The following is a 20,764-nucleotide window of genomic DNA, read 5'->3' on the forward strand; positions in this document are numbered from 1 at the left end:
AGCATATATATCTCTTTAGGGGACACAGTTGAACCCTTAGCACACTTCCAAAATATAAAGGGGACACAGATATAATGGGAATTCTCGGGGACTGTTCCTGTTTTGGTTACAGCTCAGTTTGTGAAAATCATTCAGCTTTTCTGTATGTATATTATACTTCAATAAAAGTCTAATAAAAAAAGTCCATTCGAAGATGCTCTCACTGGCCTATGATGGGACAATTTAAGCATCAAAAAGAAGAATGACTAAAAATAAGAGTCATCTCCTGTGTCATTAATGAAGGTTGTGAAAGGCTGATGAAGAGCTGCTAATGTAGGGGTTGGCCTGATACCACCTGAACCCGATAAGGGCCCCTTGATAGGCTACAATCAGCAATATACAACCTAGGAAATATTTCTGTTGTCCCTCTTTTTCTCAAACACCCAACAAACTGAATCAAAATTTATCAAATCTCTAGAGCTAAGTACTAAAAAAAAAAAAAAAAAAAGTACTAGCTTAGGTGAAATGTAGAGGGTAGAGGAATGAGTTACACAATAGCACAAGGAAACAATCAGCCAAATCCAGGATATAGGTTGTTCCACAGGACAAACTTACAGATTTCTCCAAGAATGAAAAAGACTTATGAGACGTAACAACCAAGTTTATCATGAAGACCTTGTTTGGATCCTGATTGGAATAAGCCCACTGTGAAAAACACCTATCAAACAACCGGAAGACTTCGAATATGAATTGGGTATCCGATGATATTAAAGGATTATTGTTAATTTTGCTAGGCCTAATGATGCAGTAGTGGTTAAGTGCTATGGCTGCTAAATAAAAGGTTGGCAGTTCGAATCCGCCATCTGCTCTTTTTAAACTCTGTGGTGCAGTTCTACTCTGTCCTGTAGGGTCGCAATGAGTCAGAATCAACTCAGTGACTCTGGGTTTTGGTTTGGTTGGTATAAAAACTATCAAAGTTCTATAACATTTATAATTATAATGACATTGTCAGGTTTTGTTATTGAATATTCCAGCAAAAAGAAAATAGTGGGTATGGGGTATTAGATGGAACGAAATTGCCAAAATGCCAGTTATACTTTTTAAATTGAGTGATGTATACTTGTGGGGAAACCCTGATGGCGTAGTGGTTAAGTGCTATGGCTGCTAACCAAAGGGTCAACAGTTCAAACCTGCCAGGCGCTCCTTGGAAACTATGGAGTAGTTCTACTCTGTCCTCTAGGGTCGCTATGAGTCGGAATCGACTCGACGGCACTGGGTTTGGTTTTGGTTTTATACTCGTGGGTTAATTTTACTATTCTACTTTTTTGTTTTTTAATGTATGCTTCAGAATATCTAAAACAAATTTAAAAAATAAATTCACTGATGTTGCTTGGGAAAATTGTCATCCGTTTAGTGGCAGTGCAACCAATTAGAAATGAAAGGCTGTAGTGTGTCAGACTCTGTCCTGCTAGTTTCTCATACCTGACTGTATCTTTTATGTGTTTACCTATCCTCTAGTTTCTGGAAATGACATGGCAGAGCCCCCAGGTGGTACCTCAGCAGAGCAAGAAGTTGCAGGTATAGATGGAAGAGAGGTCTTCCACAAACAGGTAATGTAAACATCATTTTAAATGAAAGGTTTAGATTTTCAGATAAAAAGGAAGCTGCAGGTTAAAAAGAGTCCCTGGGCTGTACATGGTTTTATGGTTTACATGCTCAGATACTAACCAAAAGGTTGAGGGTTCCAGTCCACCCAGAGATACCTCAGAAGAAAGGACTGCTGATCTACTTTTGAAAAATCAGCCATTGAAAACCCTCTGGAGCACCAGTTCTGCGGACACACAGGGTAACCATGAGCCTGAATCAACTCGAGGGCAGCTAGTATTGCAGGCTGAAATGGGAAGGTTGCATGTGTAGGTAGGAGGTACAGGTGTGTGTCCTATCCCAGTTAGTTATTACTTGTGTGACTGCTGCTTCTGTTTGAGAAAAATGGAGTAGGAGTGAGGATAACCTGTCCTGCCTATCTAACAGGGTTAAGGGTCAATTGAAATAGTAGTTATGAATGTACTTCATAAACTATCAGGGATAATATGATGGCTGTGTAATAAACAATTTTTTTTTTAATTATAGCTACCTACCTACCATTGTCCCTAATAGTAGAATTGTTGACACCTGCTGTGGATTCTGCCAGTCACGAGACATTATCAGCTTTTTGCGTGTTTCTGTATGGTCTCCAGATTTTAATTTTCCTGTAGAAAAATGTTATGCACATGTGAATCCATTTATGTGTATGCATTTTCTTTTTTAAAATTTACACAAAAGGAATTACAGTGAAGTTTGTTCTCCCTAAATGTTACAACTTGGAGAGTTTTTCATTATCAGTACATGAGGTTGAACCTTGTTCTTATTAACAGCTGCATAGTGTTCCATCATACGAGTAAATTTTTAGTTAACTCTTTTCTTGTACTGTGCACTATGGTTGTCTCCTTTTTTATTTTCCTATTACAAATCATGCTGTAGTGAACATCCTTGTACAATTGTTTGGGCAAATATTTATGACTACATCCTGGGGGTATATTTCTATATTGCTGTGTCAAAGGAAATATGTACGTATTTTAGATGTGATGGATAATGAGAAATTGCCCTCCACATTAATGGCATGATAATGTCATTTCCTTGTGTCAGTTTCTACTTGCAGCAACAGTAAAGCCTGTTCATTTTTCCTTCACTCTCACCAGTGCTTGGTGTCATCAGACATCAACTTATACCAGTCTAATAGCACTTCGGAAACCCTGGTGGTGTAGTGGTTAAGTGCCATGGCTGCTAACCAAAGGGTCGGCAGTTCAAATCCACCAGGTGCTCCTTGGAAACTCTATGGGGCAGTTCTACTCTGTCCTATAGGGTCGCTATGAGTCGGAATCGACTCAACAGCACTGGATTTTTGGTTTTTAATAGCACTTCATTCTATTTTGCATGGGGTCTCCATGAGTTGGGGGCTAACTTGATGACAGCTAACAACAATAGAGGAAAAAATGGTCTCTTTAATTTGTATTTCTTTAATTACAATGCTTATTAATCATTTATTTTCTGTAAGCTGTTTATATCCTTTCTTTGTTTTCCTACTTTTTTTTCCCCTCACTGATTCATATAACCTAAATATTTTATAGCTACTTGAGTTAACAGTGAATGTGTAACAAACCTACTGTTCCCCGTTGTTGGTTATCTGAGTAGTTGCCAGCTTTTTGGTTTTTTTTGGCGGTGGGGGCAGGGGGTTTGTTTTTGATACGTTTGTACAGGTAGCTACTTTTCTTCATCCGAGTGAAGAAAAAATATCCAAGAATTTCATAAGATCAAAAAGTAGTAGTTTTTAATGGCTTTTATTATATTTTGCCAGATTGCCTTCCAGAAAAAATGACAAGTGATTCATAGGTGTTGCAGTTTTTTCTGTAGCTTTTTCTCTTGTGTGATCATTTTTCTATGCTTTTGTTAATTTAATAGGGTGGCAGATCCTCTTCAAGACTGACTTTACATCTTCTCTAATTTCAATGTATTTTGGTATCTATGTTGCAGTTTCCCCAAAAATCCAACCCTCTTCTCCCTTCCGAGCCTATGGATGAGGAAGACACTTGCACCATATGTTTGGAGCAGTGGACCAATGCTGGGGACCACCGGGTCTCAGCATTACGCTGCGGGCACCTCTTTGGGTATGGATGCATTTCTAAGTGGCTCAAAGGACAGGCACGAAAGTGTCCCCAGGTAAGAACTGTATGTAAGGGCTGTGCATGTTCATAGTCAACATACTAAGTCAGGAGGTGGGATGATTCCTAGAACCACACTAATTATGTCCTATTGGACTCTTCAGTGCAACAAGAAAGCCAAGCACAGTGACATCGTTGTCCTCTATACTCGAACCCTGAGAGCTTTGGACACTAGTGAACAGGAACGCATGAAAAGGTAGGTGCTGAGTGTCTGCCTAGCTGGAATGTTTCCTTTTGATTCTTTGTAGGAACATCTGAGAAAAGGAGGTAGAAATCATCCTTAGTGGTTCTAAGGTTTACTTGGACTGTAACTTGGAATCTGTGGGTATCACTAACAGCCTGTCTCACGTTATCGTTATAATACACGTTCTAGTCAGTCTTCGAAAGGGGTCTACATGATTTGCTCTCCATATTATGGCATTAAAGATGAGGATCTGACTCCCTACTTAAAGATCTCCATTTGTGATTCTTGTGTCGCTAAGCCCTCCTACAGTAGCTCTTTACACAGAAGACTAATAAGTGAAGCTTTGCACATGCAGTGCAATGTAAGAAATTATCAGGATTTTGAAAGTTCATGAAAGGTTGCTAATAACACAACTTAAAACATGCTTTAAGAACATTAAAAAATAAAAATATTTGCTGTTGCGCTGTTGAGAGAGTGCAAAGACATGGATCCTCTCACCATACTGGTGAGAATGTCCACAGGCACAACCATTTAGAGAGACCCTTTGGCAGTGTTTGAAAAGCCTTTAAAAGCCTTTGGTCTAGTAATTCTACATCAGGTATTTATTCTAAAGAAGTGGCTAAGGATGTGTGCAACAATTTATTTATGAGAGTTTTCATTTAGCATTGTTAATGAGCCAAGCCAAGCCATTAATTGGTTGAGTATATTGTGATGAATCCATGTGATGAAATACTCTACGTTCACTAAAACTGATGTTGTAGAAGAGCACATAATATATTGTTGTGTGCAAGCACGTTATTAGACAAACCAAACCTACTGCCGTCGAGTCAATTCCGACTCATAGCGACCCTATAGGACAGAGTAGAACTGCCCCATAGAGTTTCCAAGGAGCACCTGGTGGATTTGAACTGCGACCTCTTGGTTAGCAGTCGTAGCACTTAACCACTACGCCACCACATTATTAGACAGGAGGACTACAGTTGTGTGAACTAGGGGAAGAAAACACCACAGGTAGTCACTGAGGAGTGGGATTACAGGTTAATTTTTTTTCTCCTTTTTTTTCCTCATTTGCTTCAACCAATATTTGTAGTATTTTTAAATGGCAGATAGGAGGGAAACTTCCTTGGAAAACATAGGTGTGACTGTCAGTGGGTGATTATACTAACAAATCACTAATTATAATACTATGACCAATCACCGTATGTCTTAGCCTTCTTGGAAAAAGGAAATGTTCTAAAATGACGTTAAATGCAGAGACTAATGAAAAGGAACATCTTGTACCCAACTTTATAAAATCTTAACATTTTGCCATGTTTGCTTTGGGTCTTTTTTTTTAAAAAAAAATAATTTTTATTGTGCTTTAAGTGAAAGTTTACAAATCAAGTCAGTCTTTCACATATAAACCTTACTACATGCTCCCACTTACTCTCCCCCAATGAGTCAGCCGCTCCCTCTGTCCAGACTCTCCTTTCATGACCGTTTTGCCAGTTTCTAACCCCCTCTACCCTCCCATCTCCCCTCCAGACAGGAGATGCCAACATAGTCTCAAGTGTTCACCTGATGCAAGTAGCACATTCCTCGTCAGCATCTCTCCAACCCATTGTCCAGTCCAGTCAATGTCTGATGAGTTGGCTTCGGGAATGGTTCCTGTCCTGGGCCCTTAGAAGGTTTGGGGACCATGACTGCTGGGCTTCTTCTAGTCTTAGTTGGACCATTAAGTCTGGTCTTTCTATGAGAATTTGGGGTTTGCATCCCACTATTCTCCTGCTCCCTCAGGGGTTCTCTGTTGTCAGGGCAGTCATCGGTTGTGGCCAGGCACCATCTAGTTCTTCTGGTCTCAGGACGATGTAGTCTCTAGCTCATGTAGCCCTTTCTGTCTCTTGGGCTCATAATTACCTTGTGACCTTGGTGTTCTTCAATCTCCTTTGATTCAGGTGGGTTGAGACTCATTGATGGATCTTAGATGGCTGCTTGCTAGCGTTTAAGACCCCAGATGCCACACTTCAAAGTGGGATGCAGAATGCTTTAATAGAATTTATTTTGCCAGTTGACTTAGATGTCCCCTGAAGCTCTATAGTCCCCAAACTCCCACCCCTGCTCCGCTGACCTTCAAAGCATTCAGTTTATTCAGGAAACTTCTTTGCTTTTGGTCTAGTCCAGTTGTGCTGACCTCCCCTGTATTGAGTGTTGTCCTTCCCTTCACCTAAAGTAGTTCTTATCTACTGTCTAATCGGTAAATAACCCTCTCCCACCTTCCCTCCCTCCCCCCGTCTTGTAACCACAAAAGAATGTGTTCTTCTCAGTTTAAACTATTTCTCAAGATCTTATAGTAGTGGTCTCATATAATATTTGTCCTTCTGCATCTGAGTAATTTCACTCAGCATAATGGCTTTGGGTCTTTTTTAAAAGAAATAAATCATTATAGGAATAGTAAAAACTTTTCTTGTGAACTAAATTATCTTTAATTCTCTTTCCCCAGAGATAATCACTTTCCTAAGTTAGTTGTTCATTATTCCAAAGAATGATTATATATTTGACTAGCTATACATGTATCCATAAATGTATGATTTAAAAAGTTTTTACACTTTATGCAAATGTTACCATGCTGGATTATGTTTTTCCTTTTCTAGCCTGCATTTTTTTTTGATATTGTGTTTTGGGAACCTGTCTACGTTAATATATGTATCTCTAGTTCATTCATTTCAGTTGGGGAATGTAACTGACCTAATTTTCTTGATATTGATTTTAGCAACCTTGCTGAACTCTGTAGAGTCTCTTCAGTATTCCATGAAGATAAATAAGGATAGCTTTATCCCTTTGTTTCCAATTATTGTACCATTTATTTCTTTACCCTATTTCATTGGACTCTAAATCTGTCTTTGTATTTCATGTTATGAAGCTGTTTTTAGATGGATGTGAACTTCACGATTGTTAAATCTTCTTGGTGACCGCATCCTTGCATTATGCTGTGTTCCTCTTTACGCGTGTATATTCATGCTTTTTGTTTTCATTCTAATGGGTCTTTTGGTTCGCATTTGCCTAGTGAATACTTCCTATTTAATTTCAGCCTCTTCTTTGTGGTGGTGTTTGAGTATCAGATGCACAATGGACAGCTTGATTATTATTTTTTAACCTAACAGATAACCTTAGTCTTTCAATGTCAGTTTAATCTTTTATAATTTGGCCTTAGCTTTAAGCAGTGAGCTTGGCTCTGTTACCTCATATTGCCTATAGCATTTTTAGTCCCCATTGACCAGTAGGGGCCAAATTGCTGGCCATCACTGCCTGCTTTAACACTAGAGCCCAGTAGGATCAGGAATTCAGCCCAGTGTGCTACATTTCTGTAGTATTCTGGACTTCAGAAATTTTTTTCTTGTTTTTATTTCATTCACTATCGTGAAATGTTTACAGCAAAGTGTGTGTATCACAACATAATCTTACTGTACCTTCCTGGTGGTAAGTCTTCCGTAACCTTCCTAATCCTACCACTTATTTCTGGTTTCTCCCCTCTAGTTCTTTACTGAAGGAACAGATGATAAGGAAGCAGGCCGAGTTAGAATCGGCACAGTGTCGCCTCCAACTTCAGGTCCTCACTGAAGAATGCACTAAGCTTCATGGTCGTGTCCAGGTGAGCTTGCCCTTGCTTATCTAAGGAACTTTTGAACTAGGAATTAAAGAGGAATCTGAATGTATTAGGGTCATCTCAGATACAAATAGGATTTGCAAAGTGTTTTGGAAGTAAGCATGACCAGTTTGCTGTTTTATTTCTGATTAGATCATTATACTCTATGTGATGAATTCTACTGTAATTGGAGTTTAAGAAATTAGAGAGTTGATAATTTTGAACTGTCTTAAGTCATTTCATCTACCTGAATGTACCCGTGAAATGAGAGTTTTAGGCAGAATGACCATTAAGGACTTTCATCCTAATGTTTTATGATTTCTGTGCTCTCCTTATTTCAGTTACTAGTTAAAATATTGTGAAAACTACAGTAGCTTTCTAGGATTTATGTTAAAATTTCCTTATAATGGGTTAGGAACTTCCATGTATCAGATCAAGGAGTTGTGCTAGAAGGTAAATACCAAATCAAAAAGCTTTTCTTTTATGAAAACTTTTTCATTTTAGGAATTGCAAAAACTTATTGTACAGCATCGGGATCAGATTTTGCGGCACCCCAGGAGCTGCCAAGCACATTTCCTAGGCTGCCTGTCCTCCAGCCAGAGCCAGCACAAGTATTGTTTCCAGAAGACCTTCACGGTGTCTCATACAGGGAACTGCCGAATCATGGCATACTGTGATTCCATGAGCTGCCTGGTGGTGTCACAGCCTTCTCCTCAGGCCTCTTTCTTGCCAGGTAAACAGTCTAGAACCTCAGCTTTCATGCTCAGTATCCGGCTCCATTCATTTTTCTCTTTTTCTTTTTTGAGGGATCCAGGTCTCAATAGTGGATGAACACTAAACACAGCCTACCACATCACCTTTTCCTATCAGTTCCCTGTTAATGAATGTACTCTAAGGTGTGGCAAAGATATTTCTGGTGTCTGTCTATTTTGTAAATTCGTTCACCAGGAGGGTAGAAATACTGATAATATGATAAAGCGAGCAAAGATGAGGTATTTGGAAGTATGGGTTACTGGTATAGCCCAAAGAGAAGGATGTCAATTCCTATATGTCCTATTAAACTTACAGATTCATTTTAGACTGGCAAAGTTTGATAAAACACTACTTCAAGGGCTATTTCAAGTTGAAACAAGATTTAACACCTTTTTTCAGTAGAGTTTAAATTTGCAAATTCAAAACTAAAAAATTGATTATTTGATTAGGGTAGCCCTGGTGGTGCGGTGATTAAGCTTTCAGCTGCTAACTGAAAGGTTGGTGGTTCAAATCCAACAACTGCTGTGCAGGAAAAAGATGTGGCAGTCTGCTTCTGTGAAGATTTACAGCCTGGGAAACCATGTGGGGCACTTCTACCCTGTCCTTTACAGTTTCTATGAGTCAGAGTCAACTCAGTGGCAATGAGTATAGTAATTTTTCTCTTTTAATGTGTTTTGTGCATTTTTAAAATAATGTTTTTGGTGAATGTTGCACAGCAAAATAGGCTCCCATTTGACAGTTTCTATGCAGTTGTTCAGTGACATTAATTACATTTTTTACAATGAGTCAGTGTTCTCTGTAGTTGTGTTCTGGTTGTTCTGTTTCCAGTGCTCTAATTTCCCTGCCTCCTTATCTTCTTATCTTTGCTTTGGAGTAATTGCTGACCTTTTAGTCTCATAGAGATGGTTTTTTAATGGAACATCATACTCACGGGTAGTGTCCTTTATCTTGTGCGCCAATCTGTTTTTTCACTATAAAGTGACCTTGGGATAGATTTCGTTCAAGGTTTAAAGAATATCTCAGGGTGGTAAGTCTCAGGAAGTCCTCTAGTTTCAGCTGGTCCAGAAAGTATGTTCCTTTTAAGAATTTGTGTTCTGTTACATGTTTTTCTCCTTTTCTATCAGAGTCTATCTATTGTGGCCCTGACGAGAATGGTCAGCAGTGGTAGCTGGGCACTATTCAGTTCTTTCTGGTCTCAGGGTAGATGAGGTTGTGAATCATGTAGGCCGTTAGCCCTATTTTGTGCATTTTAAGCTTAGTTTTAGATTGTCTTACTGTTGAAAACCAAATCTTCCCATATGCTTAATTAAATCATTTGTATATGTTGCAGATGTTTTTTCCTGTTGTCTTCAGCATACAGTTTCTGCCAACAGTCAGGCCCCTTTGCTTTAGCCTGGTTTCCTGTTTCCCCACTTAGAAGTTCCATTCAAATATTTAAAAACCATGTCCCTAAAACTTCAGTACATATGGGGTTGGGAGTGGAATCCCTAGATTATTGTATATTTCTGTATTCACTGACATTAGCTATGAGTCCAGAGGCTATCAGAGGCTCCAAAGGAGGAGAAGGTAAACAGGATTGTTTTCTATCTCCTGCACCCTTTCCCTTGGATCAGAGAAGGGGCAGTAGGCCTGTGGAAAGGGAGATGCCTATATTTACTTCCCTTGTCATTAATTGGAAACCCTGGTGGCGTAGTGGTTAAGTGCTACGACTGCTAACCGAAGGGTCAGCAGTTTGAATCCGCCAGGCGCTCCTTGGAAACTCTATGGGGCAGTTCTACTCTGTTCTATAGGGTCGCTATGAGTCGGAACCGACTCCACGGCACTGGGTTTGGTTTTTTTTTTTTGGTTTGTCATTAGTTGCCGTCGAGTTGATTCCAACTCATGGTGACTCTGTGTGCAGAGTAGAACTGTTCCTTGGGCTTTCCAAGCCTGTGACCTTTTGGAAGCAGACCACCAGGCCTGTCTTCAGGGGTGCCTTAGATGGGTTTGAACCACAAACCTTTCAGGTAATAGCCAGGTGCTCAACTGTTTGCATCACCCAGGAACTCTGTAAACTGGATTGTTTATACAGAATGTGCCTATCAAATAAAGCCTTCTCCACAAATTAGAAAATATTATGTTTTGTATGCTCTATTTTCTCCAGTTGTTCTCCAAATTGAATATATTCTGTTTCTTTTTTCTTAATGTGTCTGTTTCACTGTGCACAGCTATCTCTGCTTAACAGCCTGCTGGTGCTAATTTGTCCTTATTCCTTGATTAACTAAGCAGGTACTCATGTTCCTTCGTTGATTTAAGGCCTGTAGTGTCCCTGTTTTTGTCTTTCTGGCTCTTCTGATTCTGTCAGGGGAAAATGCGATAAACTTTCGCCCACTTGGTTCCCTGGAGAAGCTGACGTATGATTCGAGGCAACCTTGAATTTAGAATTGGACAAATTCTGTTTTTGTATAACTAGGATAATAATAGACATTTAATAAAAATAAATCTGTCATCATCTTATTAAGAAGACAGAGTAACAAATGTAAAAGGACTTCTTGTTTTTTCCCTTCAGGAACAATATGCCTTGATTAGGATACTTGAGATGCCATCTGTTTCATTCCATTCCAGACAGACAGATGTAGCATGTCATGATCACCTGACATAGAAATTACTTATCTCCACCCTTTATTTTTTCTGTTTGAATGTTTGTAATTCGGGAGGAATGTTCACTCTCTTTTTAACTTCTTTATTGACAGATAATTGACATACAAAAAACCTTTTATTTATATACTTCGATGAGCTTTGACACATATACACACCCCTGAAACAATCACACAATCAAGATAATTAAAACCTCCATCACCCTGAAAGTTTTGTCTTGCCCTTTATAGTCCCTTCTGCTTGTCTGTTCCTATCACCACCTCTTCATCCCCAGGCAACCATTGATCTCTTTTCTTTTGCTCTAGATGTATAAAAAAAAAAAAAAAAAGATCTATAGATTGTTGTTATTGTTACTAGGTGCTGTCTAGTCGGTTCCGACTCATGCTGTGTACAACAAAACAAAACACTACCCGGTCCTGTGCCATCCTCACAATCATTGTTATGCTTGACGCCATTGTTGCAGTCACTGTGTCAATCCATCTTGTTGAGGGTCTTCCTTCTTTCCTGACCCTCTGCTTTACCAAGCATGATGTCCTTCTGCAGGGACTGATCTCTCCTGATGACGTGTTCAAAGTATGTGAGACATCATCACACCATCCTTGCTTCTAAGGAGCATTCTGGCTGTACTTCCAAGACAGATTTGTTCATTCTTTTGGTAGCCTATGGTATATTCAATATTCTTCATCAACACCACAATTCAAAGGCGGCAATTCTTATTCGTAGTCTTCCTTATTCATTGTCCAGCTTTCGAACGCATACGAGGTGATTGAAAACATCCTGGCTTGGGTCAGGGACACCTTAGTCTTCAAGGTGACATCTTTGTTTTCCAACACTTTAAAAAGGTCTTTCACAGCAGATTTGCCCAAGGCAACAGGTCTTTTGATTTCTTGACTGCTGCTTCCATGGGTGTTGATGGTGTATCCAAGTAGAATGAAATCCTTGACAACTTCAGTCTTTTCTCCATTTATCGTGATGTTGCTTACTGGTCCAGTTGGGAGAATTTTTGTTTTATGTTGAGGTATAATCCATACTGATAGCTATAGACTTTGATCTTTATCAGTAAGTGTTTCAAGTCCTCTTCACTTTTAGCAAGCAAAGTTGTGTCATCTGCATACCTCAGGTTGTTAATGAGCCTTCCACCAATCCTGATGCCCCATTCTTCATATAGCTGAGCTTCTCGGATTATTGGCTCAGCATACAGGTTGAATAAATATGGCGAAAGGATACAACCCTGATGCACACCTTTCCTGACTTCAAACCATGCAGTATTCACTTGTACTATTTGAGTGGCTGCCTCTTGATCTCCGTGCAGGTTCCTCATGAGCACAATTAATTGTTCTGGAATTCCTAGTCTTTGCAATGTTATCCATAATTTGTTATGATCTACCCAGTCGAATGCCTTTACATAATCAATAAAACACAGGTAAACATCTATCTGGCGTTCTCTGCTTTCAGCCAGGATCCATCTGACATCAGTAATGATACCCCTGGTTACACATCCTCTTCTGAATCCAGTTGAATTTCTGGCAGTTTCTGTCGATATACTGCTGCAGCTGCTTTTGAATGATCTTCAGCAAAATTTTACTTGCACGTGATACGAATAATATTGTTCGATAATTCCTGCATTCAGTTGGATCACCTTTCTTTGGAATAGGCATAAATATGGATCTCTTCCAGTTGGTTGGCCAGGTAGCTTGCTGTCTTCCCAATTTCTTGCATACATGAGCGAGCACTTCCAGTACTACATCCGTTTGTTGAAACATCTCAGTTGGGGTTCTGTCAGTTCCTATAGCCTTGTTTTTTTGCCGGTGCCTTCAGTGCAGGGTGGACTTCTCCCTTCAGTAGCATTGGTTCTTCATCATGTGCTACCTCCTGAACATGGACCAATTCTTTTTGGTATATTGACTGTCTGTTCCTTCCATCTTTTTTGATGCTTCCTGCATCGCTTAATATTTTCCCTATGGAATCCTTCACTACTGCAACTCAAGGCTTGAATTTTTTAAGTTCTTTCAGTTTGAGAAATGCTGAGCATGTTCTTCCCTTTTGGTTTTCTATCTCCAGGTCTTTGCACATTTTGTTATAATACATTTTCTTCTCGAACTGCTGCTTGAAATCTTCTGTTCAGCTTTTCTACTTCATCATTTCTTCCTTTCACTTTAGCTTCTCGACATTCAGGAGCAAGTTTCAGAGTCTCTTCTAACGTTGTTTTTGGTCTTTTCTTTCTTTCCTGTCTTTTTAGTGACCTCTTGGTTTCTTTCTGTCTGATGTCCTTGATGTCATTATATGACTCATTTGGTGTTCCGTCATTAATGTTCAACGTGTCAAATATATTGAGATCGTCTCTAAATTCAGGTGGGATGTACTCAAGGTCGTACTATAATCTGTAGATTAGTTTGTGGCTTTTAGAATTTTATATAAATGAAATCATACAGTGTATAATTTTTTGTCTAGCTTCTTTTTCTCGTAACTTGTTTTTTGATTCATCCATATTGTGTACATTAATTTATTCTTTTTTATTGCTGGGTAGTATTCCATTTTACATGTATATACAGTGGATTTGTTTATCCAGTGACCTGTTGATGGTCGTTGAGAATGTACTTTTTAAATAAATTATTATAACCCTGGGAAATTTTTGTTTTCTTTATTTAACCAGCTGTTTCCCAGAGACTTAATTCCAAGAAAGGTGAGCAAAGGAGCTACATGAAAAGGTAGTTAACTTTGCCCTAAATTGACTTCCAGTGACCTATTTTACACTCTTATTTTTGCAGGCTTTGGTGTTAAGATGTTGAGTACTGCCAACATGAAGAGCAGTCAGTACATTCCAATGCATGGCAAGCAGATTCGAGGACTGGCTTTCAGCAGTCGGTCCAAAGGCTTGCTACTCTCTGCCTCCTTGGACAGCACTCTTAAACTGACCAGGTGAGTGCTTCAGGGAGGGAGAATGGGGCCTGAGCTTCTTGGGGTTGAGCAGCATGGAATTAGGATCCTGGGGATGATGACCTTAGCTCTCTTTTTTGGTCCGAGCCATTCTCTTCTGAGATTCAGGCTCACTGAATTTAAAATATATATATTTTAAAAGTGACTACATCAGGTTACAGAAGAGTTTGTTACTTTAAAAATAAGTATTCCAAAATGGGCCATGTGGATGAGGGCAGCACCCTAGGGGTGGTGGAGTAACAACATGTAGGTAGCCTTGCTACCTTACACCATGGAGCCATGCCAGCTCAGGACTGCTTATTCCTGGCCTTTTACTTCTGTAATTCTGCCTGACAAAAGTACTCCCCAGGTACTTGCTCTTGCTGGGTTCCATGAATAGCTTCTTTCATACCCTCAGTTATGGCATTTTGTCCTCCGTATACTCTGAATATGAGCCAGATCTGCGTATGCTCGGTGCCTTTCTTTTTTTCTGTCTTTATTGTGATGAAAACATACACAGCAAAACTTCTGGGACTAGAGCTTCTGCATTTACAACTCAGTGAGGTTGATTACATTTTTCATGTGTCACCATTATTGCTGTCCTTATCCAAAACATTCCACCCCCCTTAACATTAACTCATTGTACCCCAAACAAGAGCTCTCCGCTCCCCCTTCCCTCCCACTCCTGGTAACTATTAATAATCTTTGGTTTCTACATATTTGCTTATTTCATGTAAGTGAGATCATACAGTATTCTTTTGTGACTGAGTTATTTCCTTCGGCATAATGTTTTCAAGTTCGTCCATGTTGCGACGTGCATCAGAAGTTCATTTCTCTGTACAGTTACGTAATATTCCATTATATATTTATATACATATATATATATATATGCTACATTTTGTTTATCCATTCATCTTTTAATGGACATTTTGGTTGTTCCCACCATTTGGCTATTGTGTAAAGTGCTGCACTGAACATTGGTGTACAGGCCTTTATCTTTTAGGAAGTAGTTCTGACCAGATATCTGATATTTGACTTCCTATCTAGTTTCTGCAGCTAAATCTAGGGAAATCCTGATAGCATTACCAGTTTCGATAAGCCTTTTGACTTTACAAGAATGCTTCAGCTTAATTTTGGCCAAAACCTCACTGTGACATTTTTTTTTTTTTTTAAGTATCATTTAAAAAGAAACTGAAAAAAAGGTTAAACATTAAAGTGTTAGTAGTGACAATCTCTGGATATTTGAATTATAATTTACTTTTTTTTTCTTATATGTATTTTTAAATTTTTGTACACCGAATATTGATTGCCTATGTAATAGGTAACTGTGCAGAAAGTAGTAGGGGTAGGATGATGAATGTGTACTCTCTGTATGTACCTCTTCAATATCTTTTAACTTCCTGACAGCTCAAGAGGAAAACCTATGGTCCCCAAAATACAAATATTTTAGAATTAAAAGAGGTTATCTGGGGCAGTCCCTGGAGGAAATTAAGAATCCACATGGTCTAGGTGTGTTGGTGTGTTCTTAATGAGGATTATTAATCTTTAAATGATAGTTCTTACATCTTTGTCAGATATTATTGTTTTTACTACATAGTTGTAAAAGTCTTTTGTAACACCACAGCCTGGAGACAAATACTGTGGTCCAAACCTACAATGCTGGGCGTCCTGTCTGGAGCTGCTGCTGGTGTCTTGATGAGAACAATTACATCTATGCTGGACTGGTCAATGGTTCAATTCTTGTCTATGACCTGCGAAACACAAGCTGTCATGTCCAGGAGCTAGTTCCTCAGAAAGCCAGGTAGGGAGCAGCTCACTTCCTCCCTATAGGTAGTAGCTTCCTCTTGGACTGTTACTGCTGTTGGCGCTGTCAGCATGGGGTCTTCCATGGTTGGTCAGAAATCTTCATGAAGGGTCATTTCTTTGTTATTGGCTGATCTAGTCTCACTTTAGAGTCGTTTAGATGCTTGCAGCTTGTGTTCGTGATACTTCACGTGGTGGAAAGCTCTGGTTCCTAGTATGCCCAGGCTTGTGGAGTCCCTCATCACTCAACACGGTAAAATGAAGTTAGATCTCTGTTCAAAACCCAGCTCCACTACTCACTAGCTGTGTGACCTTGTTCGTGTTTCTTGGCCTCTTGTGGGCCTCGTCTGTAAAATGTAGGTAGCAGAACCAACCACATAAACTTGCTTTAAAAGCAATGTGTGTGGTATACAGTAAGAGATCAGTAAAGGATAATCCAAAAAAAAAAAAAAAAAAAAGACTTTAAAAACTTTCCTAATCCAGAACCAAACCAACTTGGTCTGCAGACACCATATTACTGTTATTTTTAACAGAGTTTATAGAGTTAGGAGGTTTGTAAGGTCAACCCAAGGTCCGAAGATGGGTGGCCACCAGTATCACTGTGACTCCTCGGAATGTGTTGAGCGTCACTTGGGCATAATACTGTCCTGGGGTCACAAAGTTCTGAAAGGGGGTGGGTGAGGATTGTGACCTGGATCAAAATGAAAAGTACCTTAAGAAAAATTCTCATTTTCGATTTCAGTATGTATGAAAAAGGGGAAAGAAGACAGCTAAACATAAAGATGATAAATATAGTAAAAATTATTTACTGAAGTCTAGACTCAACATGTTGGGGTCTTCTTTTCATCTGTGGGGGAGTGTGGGTGGAATCATGTTTCAGTGACGTGCTTCGTGGTCCCAAAGATGATGGATGTAAACTTACACAAATGTGAATTCCATGCAGACTAGGTAACTGCTGTTGATGTGGTGGGGTCCGCATAGACAATAAAAGTAGATGGTAAGTTTTAAATAGCAAGGAAAAAACGTTTGCATGTATTATTTGTATTTTAGGTTGCTTTGGTTGGCTTAATTGTCATAGGAAAGATGAAATAAAACAGGCAGAGTGGTAGCTTTTGGCAGCTTCAGCAGAAGTTCATAGGAACGTAGTCTGTAGACTGCTGTTTCTGACAGGATTCTTAGTGTATAATCCTGATCGTGTGCTTGCAGAAAGAGATTTAGAGAGATTTCTTAATCCTGTTTTTGAATTAAAATGTAGTTGCTTGAGGCTGTATTTTGAATGAGGGGGTCTGTCACCACAGCTTAGAAGCTTTATTAGATGTAAGCTATGTTTCCCTACTGGTTTTTCTTATGTATGGGCTAGCCCTGTTACCAGATGCTTCATACCAGTCAAGCTTCTTTGTAATTTGTGATCTCGTATCTATTAAATTTCCTAGTTGATTTTTACTGCTTTTAGACACCTGGCATCTCCCCTGAAATTACATGTAAAATATTGTGTATGTGCCCTTTTGTTCCTACAGAAAGAATTGGTAGTTTTTATCAGATGCCAGAGGATAGTGACCCACTGAAGGTTTTTAACCTCTTCTGTAGAGGTGGGGGGTCCTAAGGATTCCTTAGGTATCTGGAACAGTCCAAGTATCAGAACGTTGAGTGTTATTCCTTTTCTTTCTCAACAGATGCCCTCTGGTATCCCTGTCATACTTACCTAGAGCTGCCTCGGCTGTATTTCCTTATGGTGGGGTGTTGGCTGGAACCTTGGAGAGTGCTTCCTTCTGGGAGCTAAAAATGGGCTTTTCTCATTGGCCTCATGTCCTGCCCTTGGAGCCAGGGGGCTGCACGGACTTTCAGACGGAGAGTACCACTCGGCACTGTCTTGTGACCTACAGGCCCGGTGAGTGTTGGGGTGTTTTCATGGGGCCTCCTGTGGTTTGTTTGGGAGTGAATTGGTAGAAGGGAGGAAAAGAGAGGTTGGCCCTACCCTTTGGACGGCACTGGTAAGCCCTTCATAGGCTAAAGCCCCTGGTTATGTTGCAGCTCTTGATAGAACAGTGAGGGTAGTAACTTCAGGTTCCTCCATAGAGCCTGCCTCCCTGCTCCTCACTTGTGTGAACTGGGACATATCCTGCCAGGTGTTCGCTGGAAGTGAGTTAGCCACTTTACAAGCCTCTGCAGTATAAAATGGTAGTGGAATCAGGAGGCCTGATGGGCTGGCCATTGAGCCACTCTCAGATCAGTTTCATGTCTTCTGCTTGCCCCTCACTTCACCTAAGAGAAAGGCAGATGAAGGCAATCAAATAGGGCCCAGACTAGGGTGTTGGCTAGTAACTCATTTGAGGCAAGTGAAAGTAAGTAGAGAGAAGATGGACAACCAGGGTTATGTGGCCTAGCCAGGTGGACTTCACTGCCTCCTGAACGAGAGGTAGAACCCCTGACAGTCAGCAGACTCCAAATGGATCGAAATTCCTGATGAACCATATTGATAGTTAGGCAGATATTTGGTCAAAGATAGTCATTAAATTGGCCATGCTGCTGCTAGTTGTGGGTAGATGTAACGTTTTAAGTTTTGTTAGGACTGGAAAGCTGTCTCAGCAGCCTCTTCTGACTTTCTGGTTTTTAGTCATCCCATAAGTCCTCTAGTTCCAGGACCGAATTTCTGTGACTTGTATGGAAAGCTTGAGAACCCATTTTATTCCCTAGCTTTTGTTCGTTGTTAGGTGCTGTCAAGTCAATTCCAACTCATAGTCACCCGGTGTGACAGTAGAACTAGGCTGTGACCTTTACCTGAGCAGATCGCCAGCGCTTTCTCCCTTTGAGCCACTGGGTGGATTTGAAGCACTGACCTTTCAATTAGCAGCCGAGCACCTAACCCTTGTACCACTTTTTTAATAACATACTTTCATTTTATAGAAGTGCACAATTCCAGGAGCTCTTGAAGTCCTCTCAGGTAAAGGGAAGTAAAAAGGCCTTTTATTCGGAACTCTGAACAATAAATCCGCAGACAGAGGTCTGGTGGAATACAGTGATTTTACTAAAAAAGGATAGCTCATGCTCAGAATTGTTTTTCTCGTGGGCAAAAACCTATTGTAGATAGCTTGCTTCATCTTACCCTAGGGCTTCTGAATTTCATTTGTGTTGTATTATTTCATATTTGTTATTATGTTTGCTTTGTAGTTATTCTTGGTGGCTTAATACTCTCGGCTTTTTTACTCAGCTGAGTTATAAGTGAACTTGGTGTTTTTTTTTTTTTTTTTTGTATCATCCCCATGGGGCAACACTGATTCTCTGTATGGTAGATAAAAACCACAACACCTTACGAAGTGTGCTGATGGCGATGTCCTACAGCCTGAATGACACTGGAGAACCAGTCTGCTCATGCCGTCCCATACAAACATTTTTTGGGGGACCCACTTGCAAGCTGCTGACCAAAAGTGCCATTTTCCGAAGCCCAAAGAATGATGGCAGCCTCCTGGTGTGTTCTGGGGATGAATCATCAAATTCTGCCCTGGTAAGCCTATTATTTTTTATTCATATAAAAGTAGTTTTGTATAAAGCGTTTTATAGACAAAAACACAAAAATTCGTATGTACAGTGGTGTCACTAGAGGGGTGTGGACTACACTGGGTGACGCTGTCAGAGGGCGTGACACCAAAATGACTGCCTATAAAAATATCCCTGCACTTAGTTATAACAATAAAAACATTTTTTGTTAGCCCAGCTTACTTGTATCAATATACCTACAAGGCTAAAACCCTGTGCTTGTTTATTTTTTTAATATTCTAATGCACTGTGGTCAGAGCTATCATTATTACTCAATTACAATGATGCGTCACATCATGTATTTTTGTCTGCAGAAACTACAAGTATGTGCTGGTGTTTTTATAGTCGCTGATTTTGTCAATTTTTCTGGTGTTTTGCTACAATATTGTGGTAATTAGTATTTATGAATCTATATCAATAACTTTTTTGAGAATAAAATAGTAGTAATTAAATGAAAAGGAGTGTTATATGGGAATCACGATTTATGAGTAACATTAGTACAGAAAACATTACTAAGGATTGTGTATGGTGTGGTATAGGAGGAGGTCCAAGGAGGGGGTGATACCATGAGTTACTACACTGGGTGACACCAACCCTAGTGACACCACTCTTTATATACAAACATCTTACATATGAGTATATAAATCAGAAAGTCAAAGTTCTTCTCCATAATCACGGTAAGTTAGTTAGCCAAAATTAATGTGCCTCTTTGATGTAATGCAGTGTGAAGCACCCGGCACATCCTACGAGATATCCTTGAACCTATTCTAATCAGGCCTATACCAGTGCTGTCCATTTAAGTTATGCTAGCCAGTTGAGAACTTGAAATGTGATTATTCTGACTGAAGAACTTAATTTTTTAATTTAATTTAAATTATTTTAAATGTATAACCATATGTACTAGTAGGCCTCCATAATGGGCAGCACCACTCTAGATTCTAGCACTTTCATTTACTGGAATTGCAGGGGATTGAGGAGCAAGTTAATGGTAGCACAGAAAGCAAACAGACAAACCTAGAATGTGGGCATTTTATACAAGAAACCAGCTTCCGCAACAAGTCAATGGCAGAAAAAAAGTGGGAGGTTGGATCTGCTCTAGATTCAGAGAGTTATTAAGGTTTATAACTGCCAAATGTAATGTGATCCTTGCTTGAATAGTGCTTTGAACCAGCCAAACAAAAAACTATCAGAAAATTTTGATTATGCACTAGGTGGTAGATAATACTAGGGAATTATTGTTCATTTTGTTCTATGTGATGACCTTGAGGTGTAAGAAAATGTCTTTTTTTTTAGAGTAAAAATGACTTGAAGTCAGCAAAGAAAAAAATGAGATGGATAAAGCAAATATGGTAAAAGCTTAATTGTTTAATCTGAATGTTCTATTCTTTCCATTTTTGAGTGTTGAACTTTTTTTTTTCATAATAAAACGTTTTTTAAAAGGGAAAGAAATCACCAATTAGAAGGTAGGTTCTATGAGGCTAGGGACAGGAACTTTGTCTTTTTGACCCTTCTGTCCCCCGGCCCTTAGAAGAGTGCCTGGCACATAGATTGAAGGAATGAGTGTTAGCCTTGGTTTTC

General features: G+C 39.5%; 1 protein-coding gene across 4 annotated transcripts in view; it reads left to right on the plus strand.

Annotated features, from left to right (window-relative positions):
- The window catches only part of RFWD3 (ring finger and WD repeat domain 3), a 36,549-nt gene that overhangs the window by 9,435 nt on the left and 6,350 nt on the right, over positions 1–20,764 (plus strand). For 3 of the 4 annotated variants that reach the window (XM_023556683.2, XM_010596818.3, XM_064273780.1), the window contains 9 exons: positions 1,498–1,589; positions 3,550–3,735; positions 3,842–3,933; positions 7,435–7,549; positions 8,048–8,276; positions 13,702–13,852; positions 15,474–15,650; positions 17,326–17,540; positions 18,943–19,154. In XM_023556683.2, the coding sequence (XP_023412451.2) occupies positions 1,498–1,589; positions 3,550–3,735; positions 3,842–3,933; positions 7,435–7,549; positions 8,048–8,276; positions 13,702–13,852; positions 15,474–15,650; positions 17,326–17,540; positions 18,943–19,154 (1,469 nt within the window). Of the gene's footprint in view, positions 1–1,497; positions 1,590–3,549; positions 3,736–3,841; positions 3,934–7,434; positions 7,550–8,047; positions 8,277–13,701; positions 13,853–15,473; positions 15,651–17,325; positions 17,541–18,942; positions 19,155–20,479; positions 20,536–20,764 lie in introns of all 4 variants that reach the window. The other variant, XM_064273779.1, reaches the window with a different exon arrangement.

The sequence above is a fragment of the Loxodonta africana genome, chromosome 21 (genome assembly GCF_030014295.1).
Source record: "Loxodonta africana isolate mLoxAfr1 chromosome 21, mLoxAfr1.hap2, whole genome shotgun sequence".
NCBI lineage: Eukaryota > Metazoa > Chordata > Mammalia > Proboscidea > Elephantidae > Loxodonta > Loxodonta africana.